This window comes from Drosophila mauritiana, chromosome 3L, assembly GCF_004382145.1.
Source record: "Drosophila mauritiana strain mau12 chromosome 3L, ASM438214v1, whole genome shotgun sequence".
Taxonomy (NCBI): Eukaryota; Metazoa; Arthropoda; class Insecta; order Diptera; family Drosophilidae; genus Drosophila; species Drosophila mauritiana.
The window spans coordinates 8,704,662-8,717,754 of record NC_046669.1 but is presented as its reverse complement, the minus strand read 5'-3'; the positions used below and the strand labels follow the sequence as shown (position 1 = coordinate 8,717,754).

General features: G+C 45.0%; 5 protein-coding genes across 8 annotated transcripts; 3 read left to right on the top strand and 2 right to left on the bottom strand.

Annotated features, from left to right (window-relative positions):
• The first annotated feature begins 356 nt into the window (after positions 1–356).
• Positions 357–1,495, top strand: LOC117141545 (UPF0193 protein EVG1 homolog). Its single transcript, XM_033305049.1, has 3 exons — positions 357–707; positions 813–1,184; positions 1,247–1,495. The coding sequence occupies exons 1-3, from the start codon at positions 503–505 to the stop codon at positions 1,420–1,422; spliced, it is 753 nt and encodes a 250-aa protein (XP_033160940.1). The 5' UTR covers positions 357–502; the 3' UTR covers positions 1,423–1,495.
• A 34-nt stretch (positions 1,496–1,529) lies between these two features.
• Positions 1,530–3,886, bottom strand: LOC117141544 (protein phosphatase methylesterase 1). The gene is made up of 6 exons (XM_033305048.1): positions 3,653–3,886; positions 3,386–3,584; positions 3,221–3,330; positions 2,588–2,899; positions 2,308–2,532; positions 1,530–2,245 (listed from the first exon to the last, which is right to left on the bottom strand). The coding sequence occupies exons 1-6, from the start codon at positions 3,724–3,726 to the stop codon at positions 1,936–1,938; spliced, it is 1,230 nt and encodes a 409-aa protein (XP_033160939.1). The 5' UTR covers positions 3,727–3,886; the 3' UTR covers positions 1,530–1,935.
• Positions 3,887–4,525: 639 nt separating this feature from the next.
• LOC117141016 (N-acetylgalactosamine kinase) lies at positions 4,526–7,395 on the top strand. 3 transcript variants are annotated; one of them, XM_033304278.1, is made up of 7 exons: positions 4,955–5,156; positions 5,267–5,291; positions 5,344–5,522; positions 5,589–5,762; positions 5,937–6,670; positions 6,851–7,055; positions 7,112–7,395. In XM_033304278.1, the coding sequence occupies exons 3-7, from the start codon at positions 5,350–5,352 to the stop codon at positions 7,296–7,298; spliced, it is 1,473 nt and encodes a 490-aa protein (XP_033160169.1). In that variant the 5' UTR covers positions 4,955–5,156; positions 5,267–5,291; positions 5,344–5,349; the 3' UTR covers positions 7,299–7,395. The 3 variants fall into 3 exon arrangements, with proteins under 3 accessions (XP_033160168.1, XP_033160169.1, XP_033160170.1); XM_033304277.1 differs by lacking the exons at positions 4,955–5,156; positions 5,267–5,291 and adding an exon at positions 4,526–4,628; XM_033304279.1 differs by lacking the exon at positions 5,267–5,291 and having other exon boundaries at positions 4,956–5,156.
• A 64-nt stretch (positions 7,396–7,459) lies between these two features.
• On the bottom strand, positions 7,460–9,199 carry LOC117141017. Of its 2 annotated transcripts, none has more exons than XM_033304281.1 (2): positions 8,650–9,199; positions 7,460–7,868 (listed from the first exon to the last, which is right to left on the bottom strand). In XM_033304281.1, exon 2 carries the CDS (start codon positions 7,860–7,862, stop codon positions 7,482–7,484), a length of 381 nt encoding a protein of 126 aa, XP_033160172.1. In that variant the 5' UTR covers positions 7,863–7,868; positions 8,650–9,199; the 3' UTR covers positions 7,460–7,481. The 2 variants fall into 2 exon arrangements, with proteins under 2 accessions (XP_033160172.1, XP_033160171.1); XM_033304280.1 differs by having other exon boundaries at positions 7,460–7,871; positions 8,650–9,196.
• A 1,702-nt stretch (positions 9,200–10,901) lies between these two features.
• Positions 10,902–13,065, top strand: LOC117140478. The gene is made up of 3 exons (XM_033303428.1): positions 10,902–11,181; positions 11,886–12,175; positions 12,242–13,065. The coding sequence occupies exons 1-3, from the start codon at positions 10,902–10,904 to the stop codon at positions 13,049–13,051; spliced, it is 1,380 nt and encodes a 459-aa protein (XP_033159319.1). The 3' UTR covers positions 13,052–13,065.
• The last annotated feature ends 28 nt before the right edge of the window (positions 13,066–13,093 follow it).

Sequence of the window (13,093 nt, the reverse complement as noted above, 5' to 3'; positions counted from 1 at the left end):
GATTTGTTTGTTATCAACAACCGCAACACTGTAAATCGCAGATGCTTTTATTTAATGATAAAAACCTATTGTACGGCCAGTTGGGATACACAGATAATCGAAACCTAATTGTCAAACTTTAGCGAGTTCAAAACGATCCACAAACTAAATGGTTTATTGTAAAAGTGCAACTACTCGTAGACGAATGTGCATAAGTCAGTTAAATGTTCGCAAGTTTATCATAATGCGAGCATAAACCAAGCGTGTACCTACCCACACATATACACACATACAATACCTACATATATTTATTTTCAATAAATTATTTCGAGATTTAAAAATACCCACCCATGCTGTTTACCTAACAACCCAGGTTGCCATGCGTCTCCACCTTTGTTGTCCGGCGAAAAACAACTTCATACCGAGGCTAGCCTTCAAACACGCCACACGAAATTATCGAAGCGATTTTCTATAGTATATACAAGCCTTACTTTTCCGGAGCAAAAATTATTAGCTATACAGAATGAGCCGACATCGCTTCAACAACGTGCAGATCAAGGCTTTGCCCGGTGGTCTGATGCCCCACCACGAACCGGATGCGGATGGCGGACAGCCCGGTTCGCAGAAGCTGCCCATGTGGCCCAGTGAACGCATTCCTCCTGGCGGAGCTGGAGCCTTCCACTCGGCCAAGGTGCAATATAGCAAGGAGACGGCTGATCTGATCCGATGTAAGTGGGTTTTGGGCATGCCAAACTGCTAAGGAATGAGGATGAAAAGACCATCCATAAAGATAATCGTGTACATTTTGCGCTTCGTTATAACCTCCCACTTAGTGCTTGTCAAGGAGTCCAAGATGTCGATGTTGGTACGCAAGCAGATCGATGAGAGCCTGCGCAATGGGGAGCCATTGCCCCTGCCCGAACCGCCGCGTCCCAATACCAACAACGATCCTGACAAGGAGACACTGGCCATTTTGGATAGGGCGCGCAATGCCAAGCGTAAGAATCTACGGCAGATCGAGGCGAGCGGAGCCTACAAGCAGAGTTACTACCGCCCGCCCGCCGACAACCGGATGCATGGAGAGAAGGCCAAGTCGCAGCTGCAGTTCACCATGGCCGGCACTCATTTGCCGGATCCGGCGATCAAGCCGCGACGTCGTCCGCGTGTAGAGCAACTGGTGACGGAGGAGGATCTTATAAACGAGCGTAAGTTGGAATATTTCTTAAGCATAAGAATAATTATACATTGAGGTGGCTTGCTCCTGCAGTTTTGGACCAAATCAACGAGCGTGCCGAGTGGTTGACGGAAATGGAGTCCATGGGCCAGGGTAAGAAGTATCGTCCGGAGATTCGTGACCAGATTGCCGAGCGGCTGCGTCGCATTCAGGCGCTGGAGTCCAAGATGAAGATGAAGTCCGATGGCGGCTTCCGTTTCGTGGACTAAATGTGTTATCCTGTTTTTAGAGTTTCATGATTTCCTTGACACGACGAGCAAACCAAATAAATAAATTCCAAGATTCATTTGAATTTTATGGGAATTTATGGTAACACTCGATTAATAAATAGCTTTATTCAACTTATTCGCATTCGTATAATTTGGATTTCGTTAAATTTTCGTTTGATCTGGCACATATTTAATACACACTCATTATAACAATGCAAGAAGCCCAAACTCAAGCACTTTAGACCTTAGATTTTGGCAAAATGAGTATAAAGTACAATGTTGAAAATTCAAGTGGTTTAATTAAAAGTACCGAATAAATTACTGGATTATTAGTTTATGTGTATATAGAATATACGGCTGTATATATCTGGACCTACGCACTACATTTTGTATATATATATATATATGTATATGCACGCATCTGTAAGTTCAAAGAGTAATGCTCCTCCATTCAAAAATAGACTTTTGTGACCTCAGTTTGTGCTCAACCTCGGATTCAGGGGGTGGTTGTGTTTAGCACGACGGCATGTGGCAACGAAATTCGCTGGCTGCTTCTGCAAACCGATTCCGGATCAAGTAGCCGCTTATAACCTCAGCCACCTCGTGTGGACGGTCCTCGTGCACGGCATGCCCGCAGCGGGCCAAGACCTGCATCTGGAAGCGACCCTGCATCTGGCCAACAGTCAGGGTGCGGTCCAGTCCATCGATGCTGGCGAGTAGCAGTTGCTTGGGCAGGCGCAAGTTGAGGAACTTATCGCTCAGCCCCGAAAACCAGCCCACCCAGTACTTCTCCGACTTGGACAGATCAATGCGCCAGGTATAACTGAGGAGCAATCAATGAATAATTGGTGTTTTGCCTAAAATAAAATAAATTGGAGTACGTACTTTTTGGCCGCTTCGGTTGTCGATTTGGTCGTGTTGGGCTTCTTGAAATCCACGCCAGCTGCGGCACTCTCTGAGGAGCCATCGGCGGCGTCATCGCCCGGCGGTGACGATTCTTCATCCTCCGAAATGCTAAACGGATTGGGAAACATACTGTTGTGGTGAGCCTCCTCCAATACATCATCGGGTAATGGCAGATCATTCGTTGCCAGTTTGTTCGTTGTACAGCTGCGTGGGATTGATTTATTATTACTTTTCTGGCAATTACGATAGTCCTACTCACTTGATTATCTGTCCCGGCATGGACACTTTGGCGCTGTCCACATTGCGCACTTGGCCACTTCGAATGCACCATTCGATAGCATTCGGAATACTCTGGAAATACTTTGGACGGGAGCGCAGAAAGCTCTGCATGCTGGCCAGTGCCTCCATGGCAGTGCCCTCCACAACATCGATGACGGTAATTCCAATCAAGTTGGGCACCAGAGCCATGTGGGCAAAGTGGACGGCGATGGCGCCGCCCATCGAGTGGCCAACCACAAAAAGCTGCGGCACTTCTTCAGGATAGAGCTTCAGGATTAGGTCACCGATGTCCCTGTTTAGAATATTTTAAAAATTATAGATATTTTCAAATGCTATAAAAACCAAACTAAAATTTCCAAATGAGTAATCGTTCTTAAAACAAATAGATCGACCTCATTTAAGCACAGTGCGCTATTTTTATAATTAAAGAGATTATGCAAGTTTAGCCTGATCGTTCATACAGCAAATAGTTAATGCGAGAAGTTTTACTCGACGTAATCTTAAAAATATTGATTTTTATATGTAAGTAGTAGGAAAATACGCATGACCATCTCTAAAACATATTTTACGAACAATTTTTTAAGGCATTAATGGTTTTGTGGATTCAACTCACTTAGCCAGCGTATCCGCGGAGAGATCGTCCTCGTCGTCCACCTTGCTGTCCCCATGACCTCGCATATCGATGCACAGGCACTGGCAGTGGATCATGCTGGTCACCTCAGACTTAAATGGATATACATGTTAAGACTAATCAATTGAATATTTGGGAGTTACTCACACAAAAGTGGGCCCATGTGAGGGCAGAATAGCCACCGCCGTGGAGCAGGAGGAGAACTGGACCCGGCTTCTCCGGCTGCTTGGTGCGATAGATGCGAAATGTGCGATGCTCATCCACCGTGACGTCCTCCTTCTCCGCAAAGAATTCGTTCCACATGCCCGGCTTGTAGTCGCGGATTCGCGACTTCTTGAACGAGTCCCTGTAATTAGCCAAATCGGGTAGAGATTGCGTACTCCCCACTCCAGTCGCAGAATCCCCTTAACTTACGCTCTGCCAATGCGCCCGCCAGGAATTGTGGGTGGCAGCTTGCCCTTCAACATCGTGCGCTGTAAACTCGACATTGATTCGATTGTCTTCGCAGCGGGGTCAACAGGTGGTGCTCCTACGGTGCAGGTGCAAGTGGTTATTCGCACAGTCGTTGCTCGCAATTATCCGTTTTCGAAAACAAAAAAATAGTTCCAATTCAACGAAGATAAATTGCAGTGTGACCGTGATCGAGAAAACCGTAATTGACGCCAGCTGGCAGCGCTGTTTCGAGAGCTTTATTTGGCAATGCCTTTGTCTGGCAACGCCTAAACTCAACAGTCAAAATTTCAAATTCCAAAACGAATATTTTTATCGTTGGCAATCAAACACAAAAATCCGTACCATACTGAAAAAACAAAAGTTGTATATTTTAATGTCTGTACATCTTAATCAGTTAAGCATTTTAAAAGTTTATCTACGGAAAAAAGTTAAGAGCTCCACGAAACACTTGTACCTTATCAGCTTGGTGAATACTTCACATTAATGTCAAAATAATAAGCAAGGTAATGGCCTTTCGCAAAGTGGATGCCAAAACCACTTTTTAAAGCAGACGAAATTTGGAAACCTGTTTTTTAAAATGCTAACAAGAATGAATTCATATGTTATGAAGATGTTTGACCCATTTAACGGTAAAGACAGCTACTTATAAACAAACAAAGCTCTTAACAAGTTCATACTGATACACACAGTGCAACATCGCTAGCTGGGAAACTGAACATCTTTGGTTCAGTAATCCTACATATGTGCTTTCTGATAAGGAAGTATCACTGTATTGTTCATAGTATTCCGGACTAAGCAAAAACGGAAACGGTACGGGCCCGATTGCTCAGTTGCTTGATGGAACGCGACGTGCTCACACCGAAAACTAGAACTCCTCTCTGATAAGACGGCACCAAGTTATTTTGACCTCAAACAGAGAACGATAAGACATTGTTGGGTATGTATCGGCAAAAGTGTAAAAATCCTTTATATCTGTGTTTATTCTGGTATGTAAACAAAAGGTAAGCTCAAGTTAAGTTTATGGTTTCAAGATAAGATAAAGGTCATGTTTGTCAATTATGCGGCAGTAAGTTTAAGCGGTAATACTTTTGAAAACAATTACCAGCTAAGAATTTTATTGCCAAATGATTCACTATTAGTTGGGACTAGACGTGAACATAAATTTCGCGGATAAATATTCAAAACAAAATCTTTATCCATTGCGCATTTCAAGGGTTAAGGCTTCTGCAAGCCTGGCAACTCCTAAATAACAGCTGTTGGCTGTGGTCCTCTCGCTCCCACACACACCCTTCCTTTTCATTTGCCGGCAGAAATTGCACTTTTGTACTTGTTTTTTGCCCAATTAAGCGGTCAAATTGGCGTCAATCTAATGTTTTTAGTGACTTTTACGCCGTTTCCCCAACTGATAAGCGGAATGTTAGTACATCACTTTGTGTGCTAAAAGCTATTTGAACATATTGATAAGGTGAGATGGGTTGATAAGCTAATTTTTGCACAACCACAGGTGCAATTGTTTTTCCCTTTTCCGTGGCTATTTGTTTACGTATGTAAATTTGTTTTTGCCCATAAATTTAGATTAACCAGTTGCGACACGTTTACGGTTCGTCGACTGCGAAAATAATGGGCATTACTAAAGTTTCACCCGCCTGCAGGTGAACATGACTGCCAACGGGAACGGAACTGCTCAGGTTTTGGGTGCCGGCATTGAAATCGTGGCTCCGCAGAAGCTCCAGCCGGAATCCAAGATTAATGGGCGCGTGCAGCAATTGAGCGCCTTTTTCAAACAGCAATTTGGAGCGGATCCGGACTTTATCGTTCGAGTGCCAGGACGGTGAGCAGTTCCACTGGTGGTGCACATCTATAGTCCCTTATCGATGATATATCCACCTTCTCCTAGGGTCAACATCATTGGCGAGCATGTGGACTACTGCGGCTATTCGGTGCTGCCCATGGCTGTAAGCCAGAGCATTTTCCTTGCAGTTGCCAAGAATCCGAGTGATAGCCAACTCCAGCTAAGAAATCTCGAGGAAGCCAAGTTTACGGGCTACGATGCGGATCTCAAAACGCTCAGGTGAATCACCAAATGATAATTACCGACCTTAAGCACTAGAAAATTTTCCATTTAATTTGTTATAATAACAATGCCAGCTTGAAGGCGTTATCTGAACGAATTTAGAAATGATAAGTCCAAAAAGTGTTATACTTGTTTGGGGTTCTTAATAGTTTTCCTTTTTTGCTATTTTAGAATCGAGCTTCCAAAAAGTGGTGGACCCGCTTGGTATAACTACTTCTTGTGCGGCATCAAAGGAATACAGGAGAGTCTGGGCAGCCATTGGAAGCCAATAGGAATGCGCATTGCTGTGGACGGTAATGTGCCCTTGGCGGCAGGACTCTCCAGTTCGAGTGCCATGGTCAGCTCCGCTGTCTTGGCCACCGCCCACGTCCAGGGCAAGAAATTAGATCGCAGGGAGCTGGCTTCCATTTCGGCCATGTGTGAGCAGTACATTGGAACGCACAGTGGTGGTATGGATCAGGCGATAGCCTATTTGGGCAGAGTTGGGTGCGCCCACCACATCGAGTTCCATCCCAAGCTCAAGGGTACTCCGGTGACCTTGCCAGCGGACAAGTGCTTCGTTGTGGCCAATAGTCTGGCTCAAAAGAACAAGGCTGCTTCGTCGGACTACAATGAACGAGTGGTGGAATGCCGATTGGCCACTAGATGGCTGGCCAAGCGCAAGGGTTTGATCAACTGGGAGGACATTGTGCGCTTCATCGATCTGGAGGAGGCGTGCCAAATGGATAATGAGACTTTCGAGAAGTTGATTAAGGACAACTTAACGAAGAGCAACTACATGCGAGCGGATATCTGCAAGGAGCTGGGAGTCACCGAGCAGGAACTGGAGACCAAGTTCCTATCCGCCAACACTCGGCACATGGAGCAGTTCAAGCTGCGTCAACGTGCTCTGCATGTTATTCAGGGTAAGTTAATCATTTACAATCAGGATTTCAGATTTAATCTGAATCATTACGTGTACATTCAATTTATTGATCACCAAATGAATAATTACAATCAATTAATAATACGTTGACATTCATTTGTTGTCCGAAATGTTTCAATTCTTTGCAATATCAGTTAATAACATTGTTTCCGCCTAACAGAATCCGGTCGTGTGGCCAAATTCCGTAAAATTTGTGAGGAACTCGCCGCCGGAGCCAACAAGGAAGGTGCCAAACAGCTGGGTGAGCTCATGCGGCAATCCCACGAGAGCTTGAGGGAGCTATACGAATGCTCTCATCCTGATGTGGAGCGCCTGATTGCCATATCGAACCAGCAGAACGTTAGCGCCCGGGTCACTGGAGCTGGGTAAGAAACCCGATATTCTAGTTGCTCTATGAATTTAATTCAATTTGTTATTTCAGCTGGGGCGGTTGTATAGTGGCCATGTGCGATTCCATAGAAGCAGCTGATGAGTACATAAAGGCTTTGAAGCGCGATTACTATGCTCAATTGCCAACCCATCTCCTGGAGCGTCATCAGCCCAACAACTTTAGCGAGGTGGTCTTTGCCACACTCCCAGGAAACGGAGCCGAGTTGTATATACAGTGAACGCTTGTGTAGCATTTGAATCCAACTTGTATACCAAAATCACCCTATCAGTCACTATAATCCAACGGTCATTAATAGAAAAAACATTTAATATGTATAGTACTATGTACAATATATTAACAATTTACAAGCTAAAATACAACAAGGCACATGGGGAATGGAACTCATCTGGCTTCGCGAGTTCTATCTGCTACTCAGGTAGCCGGCGTTCTTGAAGAGCTTGTACACCTGTTCGCGCGGTATTTTCTCAGCCTCGCGATGTACCACTGCCATTTCCTTCTTCGTGAGCAGTGATTCCTTGGCCAGATTGGCGGCGATCACGGGATCATTGTAGAACCGCGCACTCTTCGACAGCTCAGCCGGCAACTCAGACTCCCACTGGGCATTTCGCACCACTGAGGGATGGGCATCGGCTGTGGCATATCCCTGGTACGGATTGGCCGGTTCGTAAGCGTGCGCAACCGGCAGACCCAGCGCCTGGTGGTAGAAGAACTGGGCCCGAACCGAACTCATGGCCAGAAGCAGGCATCCAGCGAGCAGCGTTACTTGGCAGGCGGTCGGCATGATTGGCTGCTGGAGGGGAGAAAAGGAGCAGGAGCTGGCATTATTGTCCAACGTTCTAATAAAGCGATACGGACAGATTTATTGCCGCTGGTCAGTGGCAGTTTTTAATCTACAAGTCGGCTGTCAGTTTCGTGCGTCATAAATTATGTACGGGAAAATCAATTATCGCATATGGCCAATGGAGTGGGCAACGCGGAGATCTTGGCTCAAACTGTTACAGTTGCTAATCCATGAACTTTTTTGCAACTGGAACAGGCTTTTTTTATTGATAAGAATTGGACTGGCCGCGAACTAAATGGCGAGCTTTATTTGTCAAGCGTGGAGTGCTCCAATTTGGTCGCAACAAAGCAATCGTAGCTTGAGATATATGTACAGTGGTCTCTGAACGACTCTATTTGGATTTTAATAACATTTGGTAGGGATTTGTAAAAATATTATTTTTCATTATACGTTACAATGATAATATCAAGGATGTATTTAAATTTACTAATTAAGAATACGTTAGAAATGAAATTGTTTTAAATCATGATCATCACTTCGAACTGAAACCCTGAAATAATCCTTGAAAAGGTGACATTCGTTATTATACACTCTCTAAATCTTTCTAATCTTTAATGATCACAGCCACTGTACATGCATTTTTATTATGCGCCATTAAATGCATTTACATATTCCAAGTCCAAATTGGTACGTTGATTCAGCCAAAGTCAAGGTTACGATCCCACACAACCGAATCGGATTTCGGTTCTCCAAAAAGCACCCACTCGCACAAACACACGACACTCACTTTGATCTGGACTTATTTCAGCGGCTAATCCTCGAGAGAAGCACTTAAAACGAAACTGGAACACCTGGGTGAAGTTGAGACCGTAAACTGATCATAGAATATCGAGACGGCGAACTTTTATTCGCTTGCCGTTGAATGCCACAAAAACGAGTTGAACTCAAGTCTGTGAGTCAACCGATTTTCGAATACCGCTCAAAGTCGCTTCTGAGCGCCGAGAATGAGTCAAGTTTTTTCCAACCAGGCTGCTTTACATTTTATTAAATTAATTATGGTAGCAGTGGAGTGTATTGGATTGGATTGAAGTGGAGTGGAGCGGAGGGGAATGCAATTCTGGTACAGAGTGACCTAGGCCTAGGCGCTCAGCTCTCGGGCAATTAAAAGCAATGATATCTGTCTCCGTTTCTCATGCTCCATAAAAGTGCCCCCCAAAAAAGGTCGGACTGCCAGCCAGACGGCAGCGTTACGCATGGCAAAAGTCGCACAGATATATATCTTCGTGCACCATATAGAAATACTCGGAAAAACAGTAGCTCGAACAATTGATAACTCAATTGGTTTATTATTATTCAGAGATTATTCATAACAGCACAGAAATAAATGTTATAGGTTTAACTCATTAAAATTATAAATTTTACATAATATCATTCCATTTAAACTTGGAAACATAACAAATTTTGGAAAATATTTAAGATATTTTCAAATCACATATTAAATGTAAGTATTTTTACAACTAACGCCCAATTTCGCGCACTGTATAGGTAGTAGTGCGATTACAATGATTGACAAGTTTGCTCAGAATCCATGTCCGACTCAATCCGAGCTTTGTGCGATTTTGAAAGTGCCGATTGACCCTGAATTTAATGCTGAGCCAGTAGAGTCTGAAACTCGAGCCGAGCTCCGTGGTGGCTGCACATGTTTGACCCTAATTTGCCACGGGTGTCGGGCGAACATAAATCTGGGGTTATTCAACCGATCAGCCCATAGGCGGAAGCATTACCCGGAGTTGCCTGCACTGGATTGAAATTGCCATAATCACTTGCCGGATGGCAGCCTTGAACTTTCCCGATCTCAGGTGCGTGTATCCAACTTGGCCTGCGATTGGTATTTACATTGTTTGGCTGCTTGGATATTTGGTTTTCGAATTCGCCTCGTCTCTGGGAGTGGTCTCTCGTTTATTGGCCGTGGCAGATTTGATATTTAATTAATGGCCATTTAGCGGCTTTGTAGATGCATATAATAAATAAACAAATTGCCTGGCCCCTGCATTGTTGACTGCGGCCAAAGTTAATGAGCTTGGTCTTTGAACTTTATTAGGCTTTGTCTGCAGCTACGTGACCGAAAATTCGGTGGAACTCTGCGTAGGATGGATATTTGTAGAAATTATGAATTCATATTTATTATGGTTTTGCTGCTGAATCTCTTATAATGTCTTATTCCAAAATCCAAAATCTAAATATATCTCAAGTATATTATAAATGTAAGATGTTATGTTATTCAATGACTTAATGACCAGCTTAATTTTAACTACTGCTCTTTTTAAGTTGCAGAGGCACTACTGTAGATTATTCCAAAAAGTAAGCCCATTTTATTACATATGTACCTTGCTTCATTTTTATGCGCATTGCCTCGACCCACACGCAGTGCCTGCCAAGGACGGCCAATGCAATTTCAAGTGCACGAATTGGTGGGCCAATGCAAACGACTCTCGGCCGACGCGGCGTATGAGCAACATCCGCTTTGGCGGGGCGGCGCATAAAGTATACGCACCCGAGTCCGAGTCCGAGTCGAGTGAAAGTGCAGTGCGGTGACCCTGAACGAGAGTCACGCCTGCCACCTCCTACCGGCTTTCAAAATGCATTTTCAAATTTAGAACCGAGCAACGTGCGAGAGAATTGAGAGAACTGTTGATTCTCCTTCTCAGCGGGTTCTCGTTTCGATTCTCACTGCTATTTGGGCTCTCTAGTGAGTTTCCATTGCACTTGGACTGGCAGTCGACGTTTGGCAGTTCGGCGGGCGGTTGGTTTGCTGCACCATTTTGCACACGTTTCGCATAGGTGTGCTATAACCAACTCTTTGGCCAGCGGAAATTGTATAATAATTACGGAAAAAAACTGACCTGGACTCAATTTGGATTTGTGTCAGTGCTAGAAAGAAAATGCTGCAGCGGCAGAAACCAAGTTCTAGCAAACGATTTGGCAGCAGCCCTCCAACACGAACCATTCCCCGTCGGACAGCCAAGTGAAGTGGATAGAATGGCTTTGGCAGCGGCCCCAACAGCAGGACCTTCGCATGGTGGCTTGGCATTGACCGTGAGTTCGGCCGGTGGCTACGATGGTACCAATCAATACGAGGAGAACGCGGAGCACTTGCGTCAGCTGTTCAGCCAGAGCAAACTGGTGTCCTTTAGCATTGCCCACATCGCGTGCTCCGCGGGCAGTAGCAGTGGCGACAACTATATGTCCGTGGTGAAGCGTGTAACCATCTCCCAGGCAGGAAAGGATCAGGATCCGGAGCTGGCTGGCAGTGAAATCGGTAAAGTAGTTCAAAAACATGCAAGCACATTGCATTGATTTTCTCTTTAATACCCTGCAATGTGGCTTGCATTAAAGGTAGTACTTTTTGTACGCTTGCATTCTTTTGAAAATTTTGTTGTACAGTATTTAGTTAACGTTGAGATGTCGTTTAATCGAGTTTTTGAAATATTATGTGTACTTGTACCAATAATATTTATTTTGTACCATGAACAGAGTATTATCCAGTTCAAACCTTAATTGCAACGATATTAGCTTAAATGTTTGCCCGCTGAGCGGCGGCGTCGAGTGGGTTGACCTTGTTACACGCATTCTAAATGCATTGCACCCATACACTTAGGCGTATACGTAATATAGATTTGCTAAAGGTCAGCACGCACACTCACACACGCGCGGTAGAGAGAGAGAGAGGCGGCGAATAAGAGTCGCCACTTTGCTCTCACGCACGCAAGGCCATCGCAATTCATTCATAAATAACAATTTTTGCTGGCGACGTAAACAAAAGTCAGCTGTTTGCCCCAGCCGCTCTCACAGTTTGTTTTGCTTGGCGTTTCCTTTCCCATCCCCTCTTTCGCAAATCATTTCTAGATAACACATCTCTTTGATGATTTGATATGAATCATTGTTTAATAAACACTGAATTTCGATAGAGAATGCAATATTTAGATCATATTAAATTGATAACTTAACTTTTTTTCTTTTTAGTCACGGTCATTGTGAAGCGACAAATTGCGAGCCTTTCGCGCCGGCAGCTCTACCGATGCGAGGAGGCCTTTAGCAACGAGATCAACGCCTACCGGCACTTGGCGCCCCTATTAGCTGCCCACAGTCGTCACCAGTTGTTTCCGGTATGCCACATTGCGGAGAGTCAGGATCGGCGGGATGCGGAAGGTGGAGAACCCATCATAGTGCTTCAGGACCTCAAAGCCATGGGTTTTCGCATGAAGGATCGGCTGGCGGGCTTGGAACTGAGCGACTGCCTTCTAGTGATGAAGGTAAGTGAGTGCAAGATTTTACTTGTAGTCATTGAGCCATAGTTATTGAGTGTCATCTATTTGCAGAAACTTGCACAACTCCATGCTGCCTCGCTGGCCGCTCAAGAGCTGGAATCCTCTTCCTTCGCCTTCCATGCTGATCATCTGCAAGAGATTGTCTACTGCGATGAGGCGACGGACTTTTACGCCACCATTCTAGATACCTCCGTGCAGCAGGCTCTGGAAAGTCTAGGCGACGCCAATGCAGACGACTGCTTGACCACACCCATTCGATTGCTCGAGGAACTTCGTACCAATCTGTTTGAAAATCTAAAGCAAGAGATTAATGCCACTGCGGCGGCTCCAAACAGTGTGATCTGCCATGGTGACCTTTGGGTAAACAATATTATGTTTCGCTCAGAGCCAGAGGAGGTGATCTTCTTCGACCTGCAGGCCATGCGCAAGTCGTCGCCTGTTTTTGACATTCTCCACTTCATTTACACCAGCACGAGGAGGCCACTCAGGGATGTGCACACGGACACCCTGCTGGCCGCCTACTCGCAGACTTTGAGTGAGGAACTAAGGCACCAGCTGGAGGATACAACCGCTGCCGAAAGGCTAGAAGAGCTATGTGAAGCATTCTCCTTGCAGCGCCTCAGTTCGGATTATGTTCGACAGGTACATTATGGGCTGGCTATCGGCATGTGGATCCTTCCAGCTGTTACCTTCGATCCGAATAACATACCCAACCTGGACGTGATGAGTGAGCAGAATCTCACGGGCAAGGAGATCAAGTGCACCCAGACGCTCACTTCCGAGTACCATATGCGCATACGGGAGTTGGTGATGGAATTCTACGAGCTCGGCTATCTTCAGATGCAAAAGGAAACCTTGTAAGAGTATTCATAGTTGTGTAGTGATAGATTTACTTTTTAACTC